The sequence below is a fragment of the Cricetulus griseus genome, chromosome 7 (assembly GCF_003668045.3).
Source record: "Cricetulus griseus strain 17A/GY chromosome 7, alternate assembly CriGri-PICRH-1.0, whole genome shotgun sequence".
NCBI lineage: Eukaryota > Metazoa > Chordata > Mammalia > Rodentia > Cricetidae > Cricetulus > Cricetulus griseus.
In genome coordinates, this window is record NC_048600.1 from 4412750 (window position 1) to 4439823 (window position 27074).

Here is a 27074-nt window from a genome sequence, read left to right on the forward strand (position 1 = left end):
TATAAAACACACACACACACACACACACACACACACACACACACACACAGAGAAAGAGAGAGAGAGAGAACAGTCTTGCTTTTATATCCATGTAGGACTCATGATTTTCCTTCTTTTTCCTATATCATATCATATCATATCATATCATATCTTAGTGTGTGTATTTTTTGGAGACAGGGCCTTGCTTTTTTAACCAGTTCCCTTAGGACCCATGATCATACCACCTCCTTTTCCTGAGTGATGGAATTAATGAGTTTACCACCATGTCTAACATATAGTTATTTTTAATATCAAAATATTTCTACCATACTGAAACTACAGTATGCTCGACTCTTCTCATGTTATGTTGTTGGGAAAGCACATAGCTCACCTTTGCTTTCTCTTTATGGTTATTTCTATGATGTGGCATTACTGGATCATACTCAATATATTTTTTAGGTTTTAGATATATTTTAACCCAAGGGTTGCAGCAAAAACACACCCCCAACAGTATATAAACATATTTCATCTAATGGCAATATTGCTAATTTTGGCCATTTCCTGAAAAAAAGAAAACAACTTCAGAGTTTGATATTAAGCAGTATTTTATTGTAATTGTATTTACATTTCTCTGATTATTAGCTATGCCTTTTCTGTTCTTCCTTTTCTACCCACTGCGCCCAGTACTTACATTTCATCCTTAGGAATGAAATTATTTTATTTTATTTTATAAATTCTATTGAAACAATGATAACATTCATTAGGGTGGATTTTGTTAGATTGATTTAAGTATTTGTTATACAAATATTCTAAAGGCTGTAGTTTATTGACATGAAAAAAATGAAGCACACATGTTTAGGGATCATTACATACTAACATTACATACTGTTTTCAAATAACATGGTTTGCTTTATGGTGCAGCTGCTGCAGAAAGCACAATTATAACTTTCAGATCAAATGAGAACACATAATCTTTACATTAAGGGCAAAAGGACTATAAAAATACAATTCTGAAAAACTCTAGAGGACCATATTGGGATTGCCGAAGAATAAAGTCTTTTATTTACCTCTTCAAAGAACAGATTATTCTTTTCACCTCTTTATGTGCATCTCTGTCCTATGAAGAAAATACAAATGTACAATAAAATGTCACACATTTATCTTGATACTCCAAGGACTTCAATATTGACTATTTATGATGTTTCATAAATGTTATACATTGCATTATTGACTTTATCAAGTAGCTTATCCTGGAGATTACTCTCCTGTGAGTGATTAACACCATCTGAAAATATTATAGCAATTTAAAGCACAGTTTCTCCTTCAGACTAGTACCTCTGTCACTGTAAATCAAAGTATTATAATTACTTTCCCATCTGAATTTTCTCAGTACACTCCAGGCTGCTGAACTTGAATGTTGTTGCTAGGCAAGCAGCGGTGAGGCTATTGATGAAGTCAGTATTTCATTCAGCAGTCATTATATATTGTGTTACACATAGAAATTCCTTTTCTTTTCTGTTTTAAAGAATGTTTCTTAGGATCTGTGATTAGTCCCTTAAAGTGAAGAGATGCTCACATGAGTAATAGAGATGCTGTAGTTTTGGATTCTTGGACTGCAAAGCTGTTTGTTTATACACATTAATTTGGGCTCTAGAGACCAAATGGCTGATAGTCTGAGTAGCAACTAGCTGTGTGATAGGTTTAGAATGTCCTGATAAGGGACAAAGTCACGTTCACAGATTACTCTAATTCAAAGAAGTTACAGGTGCCACAAGAAAGATGACGGATGCTCTGAAAGCTCACAGGCAGGGAAGAAAACTAACAGTGAAGTATGTGCACTGTAATTTGTAGTGCTGTGAGTTTGGCAATGAGTAAAGTAATTAGCAAAATCACTAAGTGGGTCTATTTCAGACTGAAAAACAATTTGAGAGACAGGTGGTTATACATATAAATAAATCACTTTATCCTATGCTCTCAACAGAAAGGAAACTGAGTTCCTGACAGTACATATGCAACTTCCAAAAAGTTTAATAATATAATGAAGGCTAGAAAAGATAAGATCATTGAACCTCAGTACCAGTGAGGCCCTTGCACTCACTCTCACTGTCTAGACTTACCTCTTTGGTAATAATAGGCAGCAATAATGCCAAGTTACAGAATTTCCAAGCATCTTGAGATTCGTCAAGATCAATGTAACACTAGAAATGAAAAACAAAACGCATGTTAAAGGCCACCCACATTTACTGCAATGCATTCAAGTGATCTCTAAGCAGTCCTCTTCCTTACCTTGGCCACATACATGTAGTTGGACATAGAATAACCAGGTTTCAATTCTTCAGTCTGAATTAAGAGAAAGCAGACAAGAGAATAACAGGGCAACGTTATTACAAGAAAGCTTATTATTACAGAAAAAGGACATAAAACCCGTGGCCAAACTGCCACAAGAATTTTGGTTGTTTCATGCTTGAATACTTTTATTGGTTTAAGTATCTTTGGGTAGAAACACAGCTTTTAAAGATAGCTATTAGGGTGGACTGGTGCTTCCAAATGGCCATTAAACTTCCACGAACAAAAAAATATTTAGCAACATTCTTTCCCCAGGACAGTTCTTATACATTCCACTGTCTGTTTAGGAAATGAGAGTAGAACATGGCTGTTAGCCCATGGCAAGCATCTAATAGACTAAGGCTTGATTGCTTAGGAACACATGACACATGACTTCAATAACATATGAAGTCTATCACATGCAGTGCTTTTAAAGGAAATACAGGATCCTTGAAACAGCTAGTCCTAGCATTAGACAAAGTTGGTACTATTAATGTGCCCAACTCTCCTCTTTCACCTACAATTCCAATCTCTGAGGCACAAGAACTCCTTTAGAGATAGAGTATTAGAGAACTCGTCTAAGGACCCAAGTCAAGTCAGTCTTTGCCTTGGAGCCACCTTTGTCAAGGTGGCTGGACATGTGAGCTCCCAACCTGACACCAGTCCCTAGCCTGGAGGGACACAGAACCCAAGGGAAGAGATATACCTAAAGAACTTTAGAGGTCTAGTTATTTACAGATTTTTAAAAAGCCAAGTATCTCCCTTCTAATTTTGTTCTCAGCTTCAATCTCATTGTCCAGGAGTACCACTATCAACTGTCCAACAGTCATCCTACAAAACTATTCATTGACTATAGAAATAGAATTAGTTTTTGAAAAGTAAGACCTATAATGGGGCTATTTGTCTATACTTGTTTCCTTTCCTGGAGCCACAGACACATCTTCATGTTAGCATACATAGATCTGCTTCATTGGTCCTAAAAGGTGTATTCCAAACTATCAATATACTGTCATTAAATTCTTCCATTAGACATTTAAATTTGTTCTCAGTTTTCACTGTCAAAGAACACACATCTGTAGGCAAGACCAAGACTGACAGGTAAACAATGTGTTGCCATGGCACGAAGGAGAGAGTGCAGCTGCCAGTCGGAGGAAGTTGTCGTTTTGGTTTCAGCTAGAGCTCTGGATGGGCTCTAGAGCCACCCACAGTACTGATGGACTCTGGCTAGCCAGGAACTTCTCTTTTCTCTTTTTTTTTTATTTGCATTGGTGTTTTGCCTGCCTGTATGTCTGTATGAGGGTATCAGATCTTGGGAGTTACAGACAGTTATGAGCTGCAATATGGATGCTGGGAATTGAACTCAGATCTTCTGGAAGAACAGTCAGTGCTCTTAACCTCTGGGCCATCTCTCTAGCCCCACATTTCTCTTTTCTAATCACTTCCAACTCAATATTTCTCATCTGGTAAGAGTATTTAGTGAGCCATTCCAAGAGGGCCTCGGGCTGATCATCCAACTGTACCCGCTTCTATGTTCAGTACTTGCCTTAGCTCTGTGCAAACCCTATCTGAATAACGTCCACTCAAGTGCTCTCTCCTGCACCCCTCCCTCAAATAACAGAATAACTGGAATATGTGCATGGACTTCATGAGGTAGGCACTTCTAATATGGAAACTGGAAATCCAATGTGCTTAAGAACTGGCAGGAAGGTGCTCCAACATTGGAGGTGTGGAGGCATTTCCAGTTGTAGGTTTCTGATGTCAATCATTTAGTTTGTAACTATAAGATTGTATAAATGGTCCCAGAGTAAGGTAAAGAGACCAGCTGAATAGGAAGTTAATTTAATAGGTGGATATAACACATGCTTAGATGTATGCAATACTATATTTAAGTGTTCAAAGTTGTATCAGCAGAGTCATTATACATTTTAAAGTAAGAATAAGAACACTGGTTTGATCTGATACCCGCAGAACCTTCTATAGAAGTGTCTGCAATTTAGAAAGTGGTTGCTAAGACAATTCTTCCCGTCTTTTAGATAGCTACTTGCTCCAGCTGAAACATTCTTCCCTGGAGAGAGAAGGGACACTATCAAACTCAAGAATCTAAGGAAACTTAGGAGGCACATGAAACTGGGGACCTTAGCCAGATTTCAGGAAACCCAGAGAGTGTAAGACTCACAAGGCCCTGCTTCACGGGGAAAACAGTTGCTGGGAAAGGAGACTTTTCAATGGAGCAGCCTGAAAGCTGGGCGAGAGCTCTGCAGAGGCTGCTTCTCCAATCATTACCCACACTGGGGTGTTCTTTGCAGTGGTGCAGCTGCCTTGAGTCACCTGTGTTTTTGTAAGTAACTCCATAAACTCTGGCTTGGGTTGAATCAATTATTCATCAGTGTCCTGCCTGGTTCCAGTTCCCATTTCCCTAGAAAAGTTACATAACAGAATTTTTAAGATTATACTGGTTCCCTGTCAGGCTCATGAGGGATGTTGGGAGCAAGTTCAATAATTTGCTCTCAGATTTGGTAGTAAAAGTTGCTCTACCTGCACCTTTATTTAGGCTACCAAATTTCTTTTAAAAAGTAGTGTGCCAGTAGGGTGTGGCGGTGCACACCTTCAATCCCCAGCACTCTGGAGCCAGAGGCAGGTGAATCTTTGAGTTCAAGGCCAGCCTGGTCTATAGAGTGAGTTCCAGGACAGTCAGGGCTACACAGAGAAATCCTGTCTCAAAAAACCAACCAACCAACCAACCAACCAGCCAGCTAGCCAGCCAGCCAACAAAAAACAAAAAATTATTGTGTCATTCCTAGGACCAAGAAAATCATTTTAGAACCATAAAGCTAATACTTGAAGCATAACTTGAATCTTGAGAGACTTAAAGGCAATACTGTCAAGGCTATAATTCAAACCGGGGCACATGGAGAGAAGAAATATTTCCTTGACAACAGGACAGTTGATGCTGGTGTGGAGGAGGCAGCATGACACTAAAATGAAAAACACACCTTAAGGAAGTTATGCAAAGCTTCATGAACCGTTGAAGATGGTATTTCCCCAAACAGAGTAGCAGCCATTTTTTTCTCAATCCAGCTGAGTTTTGAGACCTACACATACAAAGGAAAGCACTCTCAGGAAGTTACCACCTTTTGAATGGACAATCTCTCTCCAGTTATATGTGTAAACATATATGTATCTATGTGTATATACATAATACATGTTAACAAACATACTCCTAATTAATATAGTATGCAGTAGAGACAGGACCTGCCTCTGCCTCTCCTCCCTATTTCATGCTACCAACCATCCTCCCAAGGCAGTCATTTTCTTAGAGATGGATATGAAATCACGATTCTTAGTCTAGGGAGTTTAGCCGGAAAAGAATACTTATTTACTACTCAAGACACAGACAGGCTATCAGTAGATGCTCCAGTAGATGGCCCTACACCCATGCTCATACTTAGTGGGTTAAAAAAGCAAAACAAACAAAAAAACATTTGAAGTTGGAAGGGCAGAGTGGCAAGGAGGGCAGGAGAGGAACTGGAGAGAAAGGGCCGGGGTGGATTCAGAAAAAAACAAACTATTTGGATGTATGTATGGAATGCTCAGACAATAAAAATAATTAAATTCAACTTTATATTGCCATTTATTTGTTCAACACCCCCAAATACAAATATTGGGCATGTATTTCAGAAATGCTACTTAAAGGCATTGTTGAAGCTCTTGTCCCCTCAGTGGCATCAAACATCTTTTCAATCCATTTTAAATTTCTATGTAGTCATCTTTTGGCAAAAAGAAATACATACCTGTGGAGCTAGGAATGTAGTTCTGTGTACAGCACTTAAAGAGCATGCGTAAGGCTGAGGGTGCAATCCCCGGTGCTGACAAAACTATGCACATTTCTACACAATTCTATTCATTGATTTGACTAATTTTTATATCTTAGTTTTGTAAAAACTATGTCACACTATTTATTTCCTTTGTGATTTTTTCATCTAACATTACTTTTATCAGATTGATGAGTATAACATTTTGTAACTCTTCTATAAGCTAATAGTGTTATTTAGGTCTTAGGTTGACCAGTTGCCCTTATTTGAGCTGTTTCAATGTCTCATACTCCATCAAATTAAGTTCTTTGAAGGAACCCTGGCCTCTGTCATATTTGAAGATGACTTTTGGAACTGTAGTTTAGTAGTGAATGTGTAAGGTGGTCCTGAATTTGATCCCTAGCACTATAAAAAGTATTTATTTTCTTTCCACAGAACCATGGTACACTTATATACAATATGTGTGTGTAACTGATCTCAACCTGAGAGAGCCCAAAGTATGACTTCTGCAATCCCATGGAAAGATAAAAAATGTACACACACACATATGACACCTACCTCTAGAAGTAATATAAAATGTAAGCTTATAAATGATAAAATATATACATTACAATTTAAAATTAATATTCAATTTCAAAACATACACACCATCCATTAAGAACTAATTTTACAATGTTCTCTAGAGTGCAATCAGTAAGAACAGAAAAGAATGGGTAAGCCATTGAAAATGTTCTAAAAACCTACACCATAGTCAAGAGTTCTAAGCGAGGGTGTTAACTTACAGTATAACAATATCTTCCCTTGAGGTAATACAGAAAGGGTTCTTCAGGTAAGAGCTGGATGGCTATATCTAGATGCTCCTGGGGGAAAAATCACAGGAAAGTCATCTTCTACTTTCAGACACTGCTGGACAAAGCAGTGCCAAAGCCCAGGGAGCTCACAGTGATCTGACAAAGCTGTCTCATTAACTTCCCCATTTATCACCACTAACACAACTAAATCTCAGCAATAATTCAAAGTTGAAATCCCTGCACCTGCAGCGAAAGCTGTACCTGTGCCTTAGGCAGACCATGCTTAACCTAAAGCCCAGCTCCACAGTGAAACTAGAATATGTCCAAATCAAATGTCTTTCAGTCCTAGACTTCCCCAGTGAAGGCACATTGATCCAGAAGCGAGTTTATTGATGCAAGATGGCATAAGGCAGGACAGTGCTGGAGAGGTGATGGATTGATTTCCCCAGCACTGTGAAAGTGAGTACTGAGAGCTGGGACACAGGGAAGAGCTGTTTTCTTCCACTACAACTACTGAGTCAAGTCAGAGAGATTAGTTATTGGGTCACAAGAACTAGCAGCAAAGAGTACATAGGCAGGTTGCTTATTTTGTTCATGCACCATGGTAGCTTTAAGCTTTAGATTAGACCCTATATCCCCTACCCTTGCCTCTGAAGTCAGTAGACTGTTGGCTGCCTAGTCCCAGTCATATGTTATGACGTCAGAGTTCATGACCAAAAAGCCAACATTCATCTATTATGTGGATTCCTGTACCATCTTGGATGATATTTAGCCACCCAAGTAGTTTGATTCTTTTTGTTACAGTATTAACTGTTCCATTTTTTGTTGTTTAAACATCAGAATAAATCCCCAGAGTTTAACATGCTGAACAATCTCATGGCAGTTAGTAAAAATGGAACATTTTGAATTCCAAGAAATACCTTGAATAGATGTCCACAGTTAATTTTGTTTTGCAAGCCTTCAAACTCAGATACATAACCACACAAAACTGCATACCTGGAAAGGAAAAAAGAAACAAAACAGTGTCTGCCATGTAAAAATTTAAACAAATGTTACTATCATATAACACTTATATCTCTAAAGCACTCATCAGTATTTTATAGAAGCAATAATATAGATGCAAGGGCCCTATAAATAGACATTTGACTTTAATATGAAGCCAGGCACTTGAGGCATAACTGGGCACAGGAGTGTTGATTATGCCACACACATATGGTGAGAGCAAATGAGCCACCAAATGTAATGTGATTTGAACAATGCCTGGTAAGTAGGAGGTTTTAGCCAGTGACAGAGGCCATCATCAATGCCATCATCAGATGGTGGGCTCTCAGAAAAGTCTATTCATGTGATCAATTGGATAACAATGTGTTAACAGAATTATACATTTAAAAACCATATTAAAAGCAATATTTAAAGAACAGTGCCTCTATAAAACTTTCTCAACCTCCTTAAATGTCAATGAAAACAATTATCATTATTAAAAAAATAAAATTAAAGATAATCTTACAGCATGCTTTGAAAAAAATTTTCATTTCTCTCAATTCCTGTGTATTAGTACAAGAATATATCCTAGGGATATTTTTTTTCCTACTAGGAATACAAAATTTATAGGTTGGATGTGTTCAGCAACTTGCTTATTTATTTTAAAGGTTGAGGATACATTGTTTTTCACGCCTGTCTGTTTCTGTCTGTGGAAGTCTTCAGAGGATTTAGGGATGCTGCTGATTATGTGATTGCTGCTGCATTGCACTGTTATAGTGATTGAGATCCATGCTATTTCAATCATTTCTCTGAATAAGCAACATATCTAAGTATAGAAATGAAGTGAGCAATTTCTTAATCTGGAACAAGAAGACCACCCTGGGAAACAAAGGATGACGAAGTCAACCAAGCATGGACAACCAAAAAAATGTCCCCTTCCAGCTGTACTGTTGTTCTGTTCGCTTTACAGCCAATGGGATCCACTACAGCAAAGGCAGGAGGAACAATCAATCCAGCCTATTAGAAATGAGCTGGAATGTAGAGTAAAACCAGTGACTATTCACGGATTTTAAATGAGACTTAATTTTGTTCATCTGCACGCAGAGGTTGGATATTCAAAGAGTGGTGTCCAGAGCATTCTTAACCTCGTTTGTGAATCTGTACCCTTTGCCATCAGATCCCTGGCCACTGCTGCTCCTGGGTTACTGCTCCAAGCCTTCAAGTCAAGGAGTGTTACTCCTCAGCTTTGTCCCCTCTACCAACACTGACTTGAGTCTTCTGTTTCTCCATATAAAATACGTTCATGATATTCCAAAATAAGTCGATGGGATTTTTGGTTGGTAGTATGTTGACTCTCTGGGCCACAGTGGGAAAATGGACATCTTTTATTATTATTATCATTATTATTATTTATTATTATTATTATATTTATTAATACATGTTATTATGTAGACAAAGAGACTGATTATTAAAAACAAAGCAAGAAAATGATTATGAACAACAAATATGGCCATAAGAAATCAAATGTTCAAACATGATGGACAAGAAGAATGCCATTTCATGAAATTGTAGAAAATGGACATCTTAACAATCCTGGGCCAAAGCCATGAACTAGCTCTCCATGTCCCTTATCAGAGTTTCACCGTTTTCTCACATAGATCATGTATATACTTTGTACATTAAAAAAAATCTAAGTTTTTAAATTTGGGGGACATGCTAATGCAAACAGCAATGTATTTTAACGTTAAATTTCAATAGCTTATTTCTAGTGTAGATGAAAGCGACTGGATTTTGTTCATCAACTTTGTATCCTACATCCTTGCTTTGTGGACTAAATTCAAATGTCACGTCCTCAGCAAACAGTTTTTTCTTCTCAGGCTGTATCTGTTATGTCCTTCTGTATATTAGCTGGAACTCTCAGAGGAAAATGCAGTGGCGAGAGGAATGCAGTGGCTTCACTCGTCTTCTTTGCTTATGCAGCAGGAAAGCAACTTTCTGGCGTTAGGATTGATGTTAACCGCAGCTGCCCGGGGATTGTTCTTTGTAAGCTGAGGAAGTTCCTGTTCGCTCTTCTAGTTTGCTGAGAGGTGCTGTCTGTTTGTTTTACTATCCACGAATGAAAGTTGTCTCTCGGCGTGGTTTTCGGCATCTACTGAGGTCGGCACATGATCGTCTTCTTCTTCTTCGGTTTGTTAATGTACTAACTGTGTTGACCCAGCTTCCCAAAAGTCCGGGAGAGAATCCACACGGCTACCGTGTGTCCTTTCCGTACATTGTGGGGACTCAGTCTACTAATACTTTAAAAAACTATTTCTATACCTACACTCATGGGAGACACTGGCCTGCAGTTTTCTTGTAATATTTTCATCTTGTTTTAGAAGTATTATAGTGCTGGAACAAAGAGAGGCAATTCTGGAAGAGCTTGTAGAAAGATGGCGTGTTATATTCCTTAAATATGTGATAGAATATACCATTATTATTATTATTTCATTTTTCTTTTTTGTTTGATATTTTTATTTAAATTAGAAACAATCTTATTTACATATCCATCTCAGTTCCCTCTCCCTCCCATCCTCCCATGCCTCCCACCAACACCCCCCTCCCACTCCCGATCCACACCCCAGGAAAGTGAGGCCTTCCATGGGGGAATCAGAAAGTCTGTCACATCATTTGGGATGGGGCATAGGCCCTCCCCTGTGTATGTAGGCTGAGAGAATCCCTTATTATTTCATTTTTCAAGACAGGGTTTCTCTATATAGTCCTGGAACTCACTCACATAGATCAGGCTAGCCTTCAACTCACAGAGACAAGCTTGCCTCCGCCTCCTGAGTAATGGGATTAAAGGTGTGTGCCACCATGCCTGGTTCCTGTCAATTATTTATTCTATGTCTATCCATATGTTCTTGTGAAGTGCTCTCTAAAATTCTGCTGCATTATTACTACAGACTTCTGCAGTGATTTCAAACCTTCTGGAATTCCATGGAACTACCTCTATTTTGGTTATGAGTATTACAATTTTTCAACTTATATGGTCTCAAAACCTCAGGCTACTTTCTACTTAAGTGTACTTTCCTTTTGGAATAGCTATAAATTTACAAAAAAGTTTGCATATAGTACAGGCAGTTAGCATACCCCATACTTAGTTCCCCCATTGTTAGCATATTCTATTTCTGTAGTACATTTCTTTTAAATGTATTGATATTGATAAAGGACTGTTACAACAAACCCATATTAACATACCATTATTTTTTGTTTTTTCTTTTCTTTTTTTCTCCATTCATTTATTTAGATCATAAAGTCATGCATAATTATGATACAGAACACAGTATTAACATACTATTATTAATTAAGCTTCAAACTTCATTCGAATGTCTGCTTTTCTCTAGTGATTTTCAGCATTTTGGATACTTTAATTCACATATTATTAGGGATCTTTTTTTATTAACATGGTAAAATCTTTTGAATTTTCTTGTCATCTTTCACAAACACAGCACCTCCTAATTTTTTCTATAATTTTATAAAAACACCACCTATATTTTCTGAAAAATCAGCACTACTTATATAATCTCTGGATTTTAAATCTGCTTTCAAGTCTTTCCAAGTTACTTCGAGTGAAGAGGAAAGACAAAGAAATTCCATGAGTTATGAACATTATTTCCCTTTCAAATAATATGTCCCTAGAGACTTAGGATATTTATAATCTGTCCTGAAATCTGTTTTTTGAGTCTAAAAATATTGTCTTCTTCTGTGTTATAAACTGCAAGGTTACTCACTCACTTTCTCCCAAACAGTCATCACTTCTTTTTTTCTAATCAACTTTAGCAATGTGTGTGTTATTTTTATAGTGTTCAATTTAAAATGCAATTTAATATTTTATTTTCTCAAATTCTTAGTCTGATGGGAATTCTGAAGAAAGTTACTTTGCACTATGGTGAATTATCTCCATCTAGAGGTTATTTGAAGAATTGTTGCTTTCACAAGACTTCTGATTTTATACACACACACACACACACACACACACACACACACACACACACACGTATGGGGCTTTGTTTCTGGATTTAGAAAATGGAAACAGACTTTCCTGTGACACATATGCTATAAGGTGTGTAACCAGAACTCACAAACAGGAGAGCACAACTCATGTGGAAGCTATATTTATATCCACTATTTGGTCAATATGCTGCAAATATACTTTATTATCTTGATTCAGAGTATCTTAGTTTGATATTATAAAGACAACAGAATCTTATTGTTATAGCAGAGAAGCTGTTTCCAAGCTGACCTATAACCCTAGCTATCCAATAAATATTTATTTGGCTAGATATTTATTTAGCCTTCAGACCACAATTTGCAATTCTTATTGACTGAATGAGAAAAGTCTTATTAATGTCTTAATGTTCCATGAAAGACTCCAGAAGAATGAAGTCTTTTCATCAACACTGTAAGAGAACTAGCTATGCAATCAGTTTATCTAAATGCTACCCATTATTTCACAATCAAAGTTAAAGATTCTCTTTCATCACTGCCTTAAATTTTACTATTTGATTGAATGGAGAATTTTCTATTGAGTAGATAGAACACACTTTAAGAGTTAAGGTTAAATTGACATTCAAACTTAGTAAATTTTCATCAACTGAATTTTAAAAAGTTATGCGAAACATAATTGGATCATTACTTTGTAGTAATTAAACTTAATCTGGGAAATAAGTCCCATTTCACAAACAAGGTATTTAATTTAAAACAAAAATGAAAGAGAGGGTGAAGGGGATCAAGGAGAGGCAGAGTGGCACCTACAGAGGGTGATTTCAGCACAGTCCACCTTAGCAAGCCCCAGTACAGGTACTTAATTAAGGGGCCCTGGAAGAAGATTCACTATTGTTTCTGTATGAAAACTGAAAACTTACATCGATAAAGTTCCTCATAGAAGACAATGGACATCTCTAATGTGAGTCTTCATGGGTTCAGAGGAATGTCGTGTTGTGGAACAATCTTTTTTGTACACTGTGAAGATGTGTCACTGATTGGTTTAATTAAAAATCTGAAAGGCTGCCAGGCAGTGGCGGCGCACACCTTTAATCCCAGCACTCGGGAGGCAGAGGCAGGTGGATCTCTGTGAGCTCGAAGCCACCCTGGTCTACAGAGTGAGTTTCAGGACAGACTCCAAAGCCACAGAAAAACCTGTCTCAAGAAAACAAAAACAAAGCAAAACAACAACAAAAAATATGAATGGCCAATAGCTAGGCAGGATTTTCAGGGCAGAGAGGACGCTGGGAAGAAGGCAGAGATATGCCAGGAGACACAGAGCAAGCAGGATGGGTAATATGGAGACGAGGTAATAAAGCCACAAGTCAGAAAGCAAATTAATAGAAATGGGTTAATTTAAGTTACAGGAGCTAATTGGAAACAAGCCTAAACTACAGGCCGAACTTTCATAATTAATAAGACTCCGTGTCACTGTTGGGAAGTTGACGCTTCCAGTGAAAAATCCAACTGCAATGTTGTCTAGAGGGAAGAACAGAACACAAAGAAGAGGAGGGGAGAGAGGAAGTGAGAGAAAGGGTATGGAAGGAGGAGTTGGGAGAAGGAGAGAAACTTGGAGTGAGGGGTGAAACAGGAGTGCCTTTCTCTGTGCCCAGATCTGGCTAACCAGGCCCCAGACACCCAGTTCCAAAAGAGATGAATGGAGAAAAGAGCTTCTCAGTACAAACCCATTACAGTGCCCCCAAAGTGACGGAACACACACGCTAATTTAAAAGTATAGATTTGTGCTATGGAGATTAGATGACCCAGACAGACTAAGGAGAGATGTGAAAGCCAGGACTCTGCCTCAGACTCTCAAGTACTGTGATCTTTTAAGTCTGCAGGGGCTTTCTCCACTCACTTCCTATTCAAAGGGCCACTGTCAATGTAAGGTGTGCTGGAATCGAGTCCATGTTCTCGTTCCTAAAGTTCATTTCCCACTTGGAAGTATGTTTCTTAGAATTTGGGGTCCACAAAACTGCTGGATTTTTGTTCAGGGAGTGAAAGCGAGTGATTGTGAATGGAGCGCCCCCTTCTGACGGCCGAATAAACAGCCGGTCTGCTTCTGGTTTGTCCTGTCAACAAATCCTTAGGGATAACAGGAACACAGAAAGAGGTAGCTGTTTTGAAACAGATTTTACCTAAATGATATCCCTAAAAAAGAAAATAACCCCAGAGGGGGCATATCTCTGGAAACACTGAAGGAAGGTCCATAAATTAATTTTCCACGGTATAGTCTTAATATCTGGGGCAGCACGAGAAGAACAAAGCCAATGGCAGCAGCAACAACTAAGGATCTAAAAAGGTAAAACTGGCACAGCAAGTAAAAGGAAGGATAATTTAGAGCAATATCTTTTAGTTCTCTTTTCTATTTTTTAGGATACAAAGGTATCCATCCTCTGTCTACACAGGCATTTACATTGCTTTGTGTTAACTTAGGCACAGTCTAGATTTCCTTGTCCTGGGGAATTTGTTTCCCATAACTTCCAGGTTAGAGAAAATGACTTCTATGCTTTGATTCTTTGGAGCACTTGTTCTACATTTTGTTCAGACACATGACAGAACTTTAGTACATGTTTTTTAAAAAGTTACGGTATATTTAGTAGACTTAATTACAGTTTGCCCCAAAGGCATGAGGCTTATTAGATTCTCATGAGACACTCACACTTAAAACATATCTAATGAGAAATAAGGGAGAATAAACATAGTAACAGTAGCTGTGCCGTCACTATCATTCTGAGTGCTGAGTGTGGCTGGCACATTCTTCAGAAGCATATTCTTCAGAACTGTGACGCCAAGGCTATAGGGATCCTGAGCACTCACCACAGATGGCAGTGTCCATTCATGGGTGCCCTCATGACCGCTCTTTCTCCTAATGTTTTCCCTGAAAGACAAAGAGACCAAAGTTACTGCCATTAAGGAGTTGTCAGTGGTTTCTAACAAGGGTCTTAGGATGGGAAGCATCTGTCTCACTTGTAACTTGTTAGAAGACGACATTCTCCACCTGGCTCAGTTTTCCCCTGGGGGCAGGCCTGATCATCTATGCTTTACTGGCTTCCAAGGATTTTATCGAGAGCTCATATTTGAGACCCACTGGGTTCACTGGCTTAGGCGAGGACAAGGAAAGTTTCTTATTCATTACTTAAAAGTAAAACACATTGTTTTCCTGTTATCAATTCAAACAGCAATTGCTGAGTGCTCATTAGCCGTCATATTGTGTGAACATCTGGGACTAAAACATCAAATTAGAGATGGTTGTTGTCTTCCAGGGCTCACAGCTTTCAGTATACAGCAAGTACACAAACAAGCAACTTGATTGAAAAGTAAGGACAGTGTCAAAGGACAGTAGAGAGAGTGAGAAGGGGCAGAGAAGGCCCAAGAGGGTTGGCCTGCTCCTTCACAACAAGAATGGGTCCAGGGAATAAACGATGCTCTTAAACTATTATACTCAGTTTAGAGTAGCTTTTAATCATGTGTGGACTGTTTTTCATAAAGGTCTTCTAATGACTGACTGTATTGAGACTCTCAAAAAGAGAATTTTTTCTGTGCCTCTTTCTTCCCTGCTTCTACCCCTTTTTAATGTCTTGAAGACACTACACAGTGACTACAAAAGATCATTCTACAAAAGTGGCTGAGATAAGCTCACATAGGGATCATCTAAAATCAGTCTCTAATTTATTACTTGCTCGAGGTGCATGTTATAGTTTATTCATTAAGGGATATACCCTGTATAGAAATAAAACTGAAATGGAAAAAGTTTAAAGTAAGCATTGGTTGGACAAACATCAAAGGGGCCAATTATTTTTAAATTAAATACTAAACATGTTCCTTTTTCTTTCCCCCAGGTAGAAACATACCAATTTTCTGAGACAGGGTATCACACTGTTGCCTAGACTGGTATGGAACTCACTACGTATCCCAGGCTGACTGAATTCATGGCAATTCTGCCTCACACTCTCAAGTACTGGGATTACAGGTATGAGCTACCACACCCAGCTAAAAATGTGTTCTTTAATGTGAAAAACAAACTAAACTGAGCCTGGCCGCTGGTGCACACCTGCAGTTCTAGCACTTGGAAGTCTGAGGCAACTCTAAGCTGTGTCAAGTTGACAGTTAAAGCTAACTAGAGCAACTCAAGCTAGCTCCCATTCAACTTAAAAACAGACTAAAAATTGTACCCATGGGGCTGGGCATTGGTGGTGCACGCCTTTAATCCCAGCACTCAGGAGGCAGAGGCAGGCGGATCTCTGTGAGTTCGAGGCCAGCCTGGTCTCCAGAGCAAGTGCCAGGACAGACTCCAAAGCTACACAGAGAAACCCTGTCTCGAAAAACAAACAAACAAACAAACAACAAAAAATTGTACCTATGGGAACTGGTAACCTCTACAAGAAAACGTCCCTAGCTCTAGCTATGGACTCTAGCTCCTACTATTGACTTCCCCTTTTGGCTCTACACTCTGAACACCTAGCACTCTTTTACAATCACAGCCCATCTCTGTTGTTCTCTTTATATATGATTATGTGAACAGTACTGTCTTTGTCCAACAAAGTCAGAGGCACCCCTCAGTCTATTTTGAGACCTCATCTAGTTTGTACTCCCAGTCCCATCTGCCAACAGAACATCCAAGAGAAGGAAGTGCTAGAAAAAGAAATACAAAACTGCTGATGAATGCCAAACAGTTTTTACATCCATATGCTTTATCCCCCTTGCAGATAGGAATATAAATCCCTTTAAACTCTGGTGGAAAAATTGTTTTATTTGAAATTAATCTATTTTCTAGAACTCCACTGTGTATATTTCCTGCCAACTGGATTGCTACAGAAAACTGACCTTGGGAAGGTGAAGGATAAATATGAACAGGACAAGAGGGAAGACTCTCATCTTCCTCCAGTGAGGGAGAAATCGAAGTGCAGAGGTCACTTTGCAAGGCAATCTTTCAGAGGAAGAAAGACTACCGAAGATTCTGGTGATACGTCCTTTATGGAAATAAAAATGCCGGGACTAGACTTGGAGGAGTCCTCACTCACTATTTCTTTCTCATACTATCATAGAAAAGCCAGTAAAAGAGAAAGATTTGAAACAAAAGGAGAGTAAAAACCAACCACCATATCAATTATTCTGAAGCTCAGAGAGATGGGAGCTCAGAGGCTTTTGCAAGAGAGCATTCTGACACTCAGTGGGCCATAAACACAACCAACAACAATGCTTTGACATTCTCCTTGGTTTTTATTGTGATTGTTGTTATTGTGAAAAATTTCAAATATATGCAAAATGTATCCATGGCAGTATAATGGATTACCGTGCACACATCTTAAATAATCATCAAATCAGGGCTGACTTTGTTCATGCAGACACATTTTGGAAATTACTGACATCTGAGGGTTATTTCTGTGTTTCTAGGCCTGCGTGCTTTAGTAAGAGTTGTGTGTGTGTGTGTGTGTGTGTGTGTGTGTGTGTGTGTGTGTGTGTAAGAGAGAGAGAGAGAGAGAGAGAGAGAGAGAGAGACAGACAGACAGACAGACAGACAGACAGAGACAGAGACAGAGACAGAGAAACCTGCCTCCTCAGAGAAATGGCAGAAAGAGCCCTCCTTGGACTATCATTGCTTAGCACAGGTGTTTTAGCTTCTTGTGATATCATAAACTTTAAAAAGTTTTAAAAAGGGAAGTCAGAGTTTTTTTCAGTTCCCTGCTCTAATATTATTAGCTTAATTATTTTAAAGGAACATACATTTTAGTCCTGGAAGGCCATTTTGTTCTGAGACCATGTACAGAATATATTGAAATAGATTGAGTCTTTAACTAAGATGATTTAATGTGAATTAAAACTACTAATGGCTTATTGTGGAAAATAATGCCATCTGAGAACAACCAGTCTTGACAAATTACTTACCAATATTAGCATAATGTTTCTTTTCTTGTGTATTTGTAGATAGATCATACATGTCTCCATAGGCACGGACAAGCCGCCACAGAAACTCTATTTCTTCACTAAACTGGAAGACAGAATTGCACACGAGATCAATGCATTAATTTGTCCAGACTGACATAATTGCTTTCACTGGACCTTAAAAAAATTTAGGCAGGTAAAATGGTATTTATAGATGACTGAATTTATACATATAGTCATTTAACATTTTAAACCCAAATATTTATGGTTAAGAAATATGACCAAATATAGTATTACATTTGGAACATAACTCAATTACTATTAAATAGAAACTAGATCCAACTGTGTAGTGGACTGAACCGGAAGGTGTCAGAACCTACACAGTAACCCTGAACTAAGTCACACCCTTTCTCATTATTCTTTGTAAGTTGTCTATTGCCACTACAATAAGTATCTTATTGAGCATTGTAGATAGTAGTTGTAAACTGGAGTGCATATACTCAAAAGAGACATTACAATTTTTACCTAAATGACCTAATTATAATTGTAGATATATTTAAAAATTTAAATCTTTTATTGACAGATAATTCTTGCCCATCTTTATAGAGCACAAACTGATCTTTTGGTATATTTGTATGTTATGTGTTAATCAGTTAGGAGTCACAGATTTTACACAGTGTGTTGGAGTTGCTAAACCCTCTGGCCAAGGTTAGCCTTATATTGCTCTTGGACAAAAAAGAGATTTTATTTCTCCTTGAGCTATCATGAGCTCAAGGAGATCCCTTGTTAAGGAGATCCTTCTGTCATTGGTGATGGTGACACAGATTAGCTCTTAAATTCAAGTCCAACATTAAACACTACAGTTGTTTCTATCAATAGAAACAACTTTAAAATACTGATAGATATTATATTGATAGCAACATGGAAAACTTCAAATACAATTTTTATTCTCTCCAGAGAAAATATACTATATGTCTGGGTATAATGTCTTATTCTTCATGTTATAAAACATGCATTACATATCAAAGTTAATAAAATCCAAGTAACTCTATATAAGTCTTGTTCCTGTTTTTGTGACCTTAGGTAAACCTAATTAATTCACATTTAATTAAAAATTACTTATTTTATAAAAAATACAACAATGATTCCATTTTTTATGAACTATGACACAGTATTAGAGTTCCAATATGAACAGGGTAGCACTTAAATTAAGAAAGCTGCATGAACATTTTACTATCGTGCAGCTCTTACCTTTTCTTTGTGGTCACAAAGTAGCTCAAAAGTCTCCAATTTGCTAGACTCATTTATCCGTAAATGGTCTACCTTCTGAAGGAGGACATCCAACTTTAGTTCCTCTATGTGTGTGTTAAAAGCCTTAGCGACCGGGAAATTCTGCTCTTCTGTGTCAGTGTTAGCTGTAATATACCTAGGATGGCAGAAACAACCACCAATTCCCTTTAGACTTATGCACAATGGCCTGAGCATCCTTTGAAAATGCAAGGCAGATTATTCCACTCTGCTAGAAAATGTTATGGCACACACTGTTACACAGAGAAAAGGTCCAAGAGCTGACTATTTGCAAGGACTTGAGCAATTTGTACGTCACCCCTAATAGTTCTCTGATTTAATTTCTAACTCGCCTTCCCAGTCACTCAACTCTACACTGGCCCCTCAGCCTGTCATGCATGCTCCTATCTCAGGACTTATCACATATGGACCCTACCTCCTACTTTTACCTGCTGTTCCCTCTGATGGATGTTCTTTCCCTAGACAGCAACATAATCTCTACTCTTAACTCAAGTCTTTGCACTGATGTAACTGTGTGGCTCATGCAGATCATTCTATCTAAATGCCACAGCCCGAGTCTTTCTTTCTCTTCTTGATGTCTGATGTTCCCCCCAAGCAATATTCCCTTTAATAGGCTATAAATAATAACCCTAGGGCATATGTTCTTTTTTTCTGTATCAGTTCCACAAGAATGCCTGCTTCTTAGTGGTAAGGTTCACTAACTGAAGAGCTAGGTACCCAAAGTAGCATCACATAGTGTGTGTTCACTGGATGTTGCTGAATGGTGAATAGATTATATACCAAGCTGAAGGAACTTAGCAGGCACTTAAAAATGTGGTGTGTGTGTGTGTGTGTGTGTGTGTGTGTGTGTGTGTGTGTGTGTGCATATTTGCACATTCATGCACAGTTGAACATGATGTCCTAATTTTATGTGTATGGTGTATGTGTGTTCATGTACATGTGCATGTATAGTGGGATGAACACGAATGGTATGTGGAGGCCAGAAGTTGACATCAGCTATCTCTCTTAGTCACTCTCTACCTTGCTTTTTGAGACAGCAGCTCTCATATAACCTGGAGCTAACCTGGTAGCCACACTGGCTGGTCAGAGCATGCCAGAAACTTGCCTGTCTCCATTCTCTCAGTGCTAGGGTTCAGCTTGGTGTGGCTGCACCCAGCATTTATATGGGTGCTGGGGATCCAAACTCAGGTCCTCATGCTTGTGTGGCAAGCCCTTTTCTGACTGAACCATTTTTAAAAGTTCCCATTGCTCTAACTTTAGTTTAGTTCTCAAAAATGAATACTGCTTTCTGTGCTGTTTAGATTTATGTTAACTTGACAAGCCAGAGTCATCTGAGAGTAGGGAACATCAGTCTGAGAAACAGTCCCACCAGATTGCCCTGTGGGGTATTTTCTTGATTGATGATCAACATGGGAAGGCCCAGCTTACTGTGGGTGGTGGTGCCACCCTTGAACTGGTGGCCCTAGATGATATAAGAAAGCAAGCTGAGCAAACCATGGAGAGCAAGCCAGTAAGTAGCACTTATTGGCCTCTTCTTCAATTCCTACCTCCAGGTTCCTGCTCCACCCGAGTTCTTGTCCTGACTTCCTTTGATGGTGAACTGTGATATGGGAGTATAAGCAAAATAAATTCTTTCCTCCCCAAGTTGCTTATGGCATGGTGTTTTATCACAAAAGAAAAACTTTAACTAAGATAGAAATTTGTACCAAAGAGTGAATTATTTCTGTGACAGACCTGAACATGTGTTTTGGGGGAGACTGTGGAAGGACTTTGGGCTGGGGAAGGTTGAAAGATGATGAAAGCAGTAATGAGACTTTGGACTCATGGGTACCTAGGAATAAGAAGCAATAGGCAGAGGAATACAATAGAACATTTAAATCTCCAAAAAATTGCTAGAAAAATTAAGGTATATTAAAACAGTTGTGTATATGGGAGGAAGTGGAAAAACTGTAAGTACATCAGACCACCATGCTTTAAAGTTAGAATTCAACAACAACAACAGAAAATCTTAAACTCATGGAAAATAAACAACGCCCAATTGCACAATTCCTGGGTCGAGGAAGAAATAAAAAGAAATTAAAGATTTCCTAGAATTCAATGAGAATGTGGACGCAACATACCCAAATTTATGGGACACATTGAAAACAGTGCTAAGAGGAAAGTTCAAAGCGCTAAGTGCCTGGAGGAGTAAACACCAGGAAATAATTAAACTGAAGGCTGAAATCAATAAAGTGGAAACTAGGAGAACAATACAAAGAATCAATATAACAAAGAGTTGGTTCTTCGAGAAAAATCAACAAGACAGGCAAACCTTTATCCAAACTTACCAAACAGCGGAGAGTGAACATGCAAATTAATAAAATCAGGAATGAAAAGGGGGACATAACAACAGACATGGAGGAAATCCAGAGAATCATCAGGTCATACTTCGAAAACCTGTATTCCTCAAAATTCAAAAATCTAAAGGAAATGGACAATTTTCTGGATAGATTTCACTTACCAAAATTAAATCAAGAACACATAAGCAACTTAAATAGACCTACAACCCCTAATGAAATAGAAGCAGTCATCAAAAATCTCCCAACCAAAAAAAGCCAAGGGCCAGATGGCTTCAGTGCAGAATCCTACCAGAAATTCAAGGAACAGCTAATACCAATTCTCCTCAAAGTATGCCACACAATAGAAGCAGAGGGTCATTGCCAAACTCTTTTTATGAGGCTTCAATAACCTTGCTACCCAAGGCACACAAAGACACAACTAAGAAAGAGAACTACAGACCAATATCCTTCATGAACACTGATGCAAAAATACCCAATAAAATACTGGCAAGTCGAATCCAAGAACACATCAAAGAAATCATCGACCACGATCAAGTAGGCTTCATCCCAGGGATGCAAGGATGGTTCAACATATGAAAATCCATCAATGTAATCTACCATATAAACAGACTGAGAAAGAAAAACAAAAACACATGATCATCTCACTAGATGCTGAAAAAGCCTTTGACAAAATCCAACAGCCCTTTATGATAAAGAGCTTGGCAGATCAGGGATAACAGGAACATACCCTAACATAATAAAAGCAATATACAGCAAGCCAACAGCCAACATCAAATTAAATGGAGAGAAACTCAATGTAATTCCTCTAAAACCGGGTACAAGACAAGGCTGTCCACTCTCTCCATATCTCTTCAATATTCTCCTTGAAGTTCTAGCTAGAGCAATAAGACAACAAAAGGAGATCAAAGGGATACAAATAGGAAAGGAAGAAGTCAAACTTTCACTATTTGCAGATGATATGATAGTCTACATAAGTGACCCGAAAAACTCAATCAGGGAACTCCTACAGCTGATAAACACCTTCAGCAAAGTGGCAGGATACAAGATTAACTCAAAAAAAAAAATCAGTAGCTCTACTATATACAGATGATACATTGGTGGAGAAAGAAATCAAAGAAACCTCACCCTTTACAATAGCCACAAACAACATAAAATACCTCGGGGTAACGTTTACCAAAAATGTGAAAGACCTGTACCGTAAGAATTTTGAGTCTGTAAAGAAAGACATTAAAGAAGATACCAGAAAATGGAAGGATCTCCCATGCTCTTGGATAGGTAGGATCAACATAGTAAAAATGCCAATCTTGCCGAAAGCAATCTACAGATTCAATGCAATCCCCACCAAAATCCCAGCACAATTCTTCACAGATCTTGAAAGAACAATTCTCAACTTTATATGGAAAAACAAAAGACCCAGGATAGCCAAAACAACCTTGTACAATAAAGGAATTCCTGGAGGCATCACCATCCCTGACTTCAAGCTCTATTATAGAGCTATAGTCCTGAAAACAGCTTGGTATTGGCACAAAAATAGACAGGTAGACCAATGGAATAGAGTTGAAAACCCTGATATTAATCGACACACCCACGAACACCTGATTTTTGACAAGCAATCCAAATGTATATGATGGAATAAAGAGAACATCTTCAACAAATGGTGCTGGCATAACTGGATGCTGGCATGTAGAAGACTGCAGATAGATCCATGTCTATCACCATGCACAAAACTTAAGTCCAAATGGATCAAAGATCTCAACATAAATCCAGCCACACTGAACCTACTAGAAGACAAAGTGAGAAATACCCTTGAATTAACTGGTACAGGAGACCACTTCCTGAACATTACACCAGTAGCACAGACACTGAGATCGACAATTAATAAATGGGACCTCCTGAAACTGAGAAGCTTCTGTAAGGCAAAGGACACAGTCAACAAGACAGAACGACAGCCCATAGACTGGGAAAAGATATTCACCAACCCCACATCTGACAAAGGGCTGATTTCCAAAATATACAAAGAACTCAAGAAGCTAGTCTCCAAAACACCAAACAATCCAATTAAAAAGTGGGGTACAGAACTAAATAGGCAATTCTCAATAGAGGAATCTAAAATGGCTGAAAGACACATAAGAAAGTGTTCAACATCCTTAGCCATCAGGGAAATGCAAATCAAAACAACTCTGGGATACCATCTTACTCCTGTCAGAATGGCTAAAATCAAAAACACCAATGACAGTTTATGCTGGAGAGGATGAGGAGAAAGAGGAACACTCCTCCACTGCTGGTGGGAGTGCCAACTTGTACAGGCACTTTGGAAATCAGTATGGCTATTCCTCAAGAAAATGGGAATGTGTCTACCACAAGATCCAGCAATTCCACTCCTAGGCACATACCCAAAGGAAGCACATTCATACAGCAGGGACATCTCTTCAACCATGTTCATAGCAGCATTATTTGTAATAGCCAGAAACTGGAAGCAGCCTAGATGTCCCTCAACCGAAGAATGGATAGAGAAAATGTGGTACATTTACCCTATGGAGTACTACTCAGCAGAAAAAAAACAATGGAATCTTGACATTTGCAGGAAAATGGATGGAACTCGAAGAAACCATTCTGAGCGAGGTAACCCAATCACAAAAAGACAAACATGGTATGTACTCACTCATATGTGGATTTTAGACATAGAGTAAGGGATTACCAGCCTACAATCCACACTGCCTTAGAAGCTAGAAAACAAGGAGGACTCTAAGCGAGACATACATGGTTCCCTGGAGAAGGGGAAAAGGACAAGATCTCTTGAGCAAATTGGGAGCATGGGAAGAGGGGTAGGGAGTTAGGAGAATGAGAAGGGGCTTCATGGAGTTTTTTCCTTTCACATTTATAATCTCAGGGTTGTCAAACTTGTATGACAAGCATTTTTATCACTGAGTCATCTCACTGGCACCACTTGGTTTTTGAGAGAGGGTTTCTCACTGGGAACTAGGGTTTCACTGATTAGGCGAGGCCAACGGTTAGCAAGCTCACAGAGATCTGCCTGTCTCTGCTTTGCCAGTATTGGGATGACAAGTGTGGGCTACCACAAACAGCTTTGTACATAGGTGCTGGGTACTCATGTTTGTATGGCAAGCATTTTACTTACTGAGTTATCTTCTCAGTCCACAATTAATATTCTTAAACAACCAATAGGCCAAAAATGAAACCATAATGACAATTACAAAATTTCTTGAGTCGAATGCAAATGAAAACATAACAAATTCTATGAATACAGCCGTGATAAAAGGAAAATTTATATAACTACAAATTCCTATATCGATAAAGAAGGTCTCAAAACAACAGTCTCAATTTACACATTGGGAAATCAACTCACAAAACAAGACAAAACAAATGGTAGTGATCAGAGTGGAAACAAACAATAGAACTAGAAAAATGTTAGAAGAAACCATCAACAAAACAAAGAGTATGCTCTTTAGAAAGATCAGGAAAATTGATAAGTATTTAAGTAGACTGACTGAAAACAAAAGGGAGGCTCAACCAAAATGGAGGATGAGACGTTACTTCTGGTTTTATAGCAATGGGATTATAAGAGGAATTGATGTGAACACATTAAATAACTGAGATGAAATGAGCAAATTTCTCAAAACACAGAAGTACCAGACTGAATAAGGAAGACATAGAAAATCTTAATATTGAAAATGAGCAAAGGATTTGTGAATTAGTAATCAAAAGCTACCAACAAGTTTAAAGTCTAAGACCAGATGGCTTCCTTGTATGCTGCCAAAGGTTATGTTTTGTTTGAGAGAGGGTCTCACTCTGCATATGTGGTTGGCCTGAAACTTACCACATAGACCAGGCTAGCCTCAAACCACACAGATTCACCAGACTCTACCTTTTGAGTTGTAGGATTAAAAGCATATGTCACCAGGCCCAGTACCACACATTTAAAGTAGAGGTGACAGCAACATTCTTGTGTCCCTTCACTGCACCAACACTTGAAGAGGTAAAAGCAATTCAAATGTATTCTGTGAGGTCAGCAGCATCGTCCAGATAGAACACCAGACAAAGAGACTATCAGAAAAGAAAATGATAGACCAATATCACTGACAAATGTTTAGGAAAAAAATTCTCAAGTACAAGCAGACAGCATTTACAGGATTGAACAACACAGCATGGAAGACTATGCCCCACAACAGAGTAGGATATATTCTTGGTTGCAAGGGTAACTTAATATGTGAAAATAAACCAGACCAGCATAATATACTATAGCAACAAAAGGCAAAGAAATAATTCAAGATCATCTCCACTAATGTAAAAAAAAATAAAAATAAAAGCCCTTGGCAAAATTTAACACTCTTTTATGATAAAAATTAAAGAAAACTGCTTTAATGTACCAAAGATTACATATGAAAAGCACAGTCAGGCATTGGTGGCGCACGCCTTTAATCTCAGCACTCGGGAGGCAGAGGCAGGCAGATCTCTGTGAGTTTGAGGCCAGCTTGGTCTCCAAAGCAAGTGCCAGGATAGGTTCCAAAGCTACACAGAGAAACCCTGTCTCGAAAAAAAAAAAAAGGAAAGAAAAAGAAAGAAAAGCACAAGGGTAACATGTCAGTGACGAAAGATGGCCTGGAATGGGATATAGTTGCCTGCTTTCAATAGTTTGGTTCAACATATCACTCAAAGATCAACCCAGAGCAATTAGGCAAAATGAAGAGATAAATGGCATCCATATGGAAAAGGAAGAAAAAGAGTTGCCTTCTTCTCACAGCTAATCTGATTTATATGTAGGGAAAGAACAAAACCCAAATGTTTTACATATATACATACATACATACATACACACACACACACACACACACACACACACACACACACACACACACACGCACGCACACACGCACACATAGATGCACATGCATATGTATGCACATAAGCAAAAACACATACACATAATGCACACATGTGCACATACAGGCACACACATATACACAAGAAAGGTAGGTGCACGCACATACACACATGCTATAATCTCTAAGTAACAGACACGTGCAGCAAAGCTGAAGATACAACAAGCAAAAATCAGTTGTCCTATGCATTAGTAATGAGCTGTATAAAAGGTAAACAGTAAAAACAGGTTCCATTCCTAACAGCATATCAAAGAATGAAAGATTAGTTTAAGGAGTTTAATGACTTGTATCCTGAGAGTTTTGACCTGTTCTGCTTCTGACCTGGGTTGGTTCATTCCTCCTTAGATAACGTGGTGTCTCCCACTCTCAGGAAGTCATCACATTGGTGTTGAAGTTAGTGTGGACACCTGATCACCATGAAGCACTATGATCCCAAACTTCTAGACTCAAGTGATCCTTCTGCCTCAGCCTCCCAAGTAGCTGGAACTCTAGGCATGAACCATCCTTATAATACATTGCTCAAAGAGTATAAAGAAGATAGAAAAGAAATTCATCGTATGTTTATAGATTTAATATGAAGATGCTAATATTATTCAAAATAGTCTACAGAGTCAATGTGGTTCTTCTCAAAATATCAATAATAATCTTGAATAAAAATATATCCTGAAATTCATTTAAAATCACAAGGAACAACTGGTAGCCAAAACAATCTTGAAAAAATGAACA

The 27074-nt window shown here is 38.4% G+C and overlaps 1 protein-coding gene across 3 annotated transcripts in view; it reads right to left on the reverse strand.

The window, feature by feature from the left end:
• Positions 1–566: 566 nt before the first annotated feature.
• Positions 567–27074, reverse strand: part of LOC100759529 (regulator of microtubule dynamics protein 2) — a 42778-nt gene continuing 16270 nt past the window's right edge. For all 3 annotated transcript variants that reach the window (XM_027426036.2, XM_027426035.2, XM_035447467.1), the window contains 9 exons: positions 19052–19226; positions 17804–17906; positions 14735–14795; positions 7828–7903; positions 6899–6976; positions 5298–5396; positions 2266–2319; positions 2097–2177; positions 567–1096 (listed from right to left, as the gene is read on the reverse strand). In XM_027426036.2, coding sequence (XP_027281837.1) covers positions 1043–1096; positions 2097–2177; positions 2266–2319; positions 5298–5396; positions 6899–6976; positions 7828–7903; positions 14735–14795; positions 17804–17906; positions 19052–19226 — 781 coding nt within the window. In that variant the 3' untranslated portion in view covers positions 567–1042. The remainder of the gene's footprint in view (positions 1097–2096; positions 2178–2265; positions 2320–5297; positions 5397–6898; positions 6977–7827; positions 7904–14734; positions 14796–17803; positions 17907–19051; positions 19227–27074) is intronic.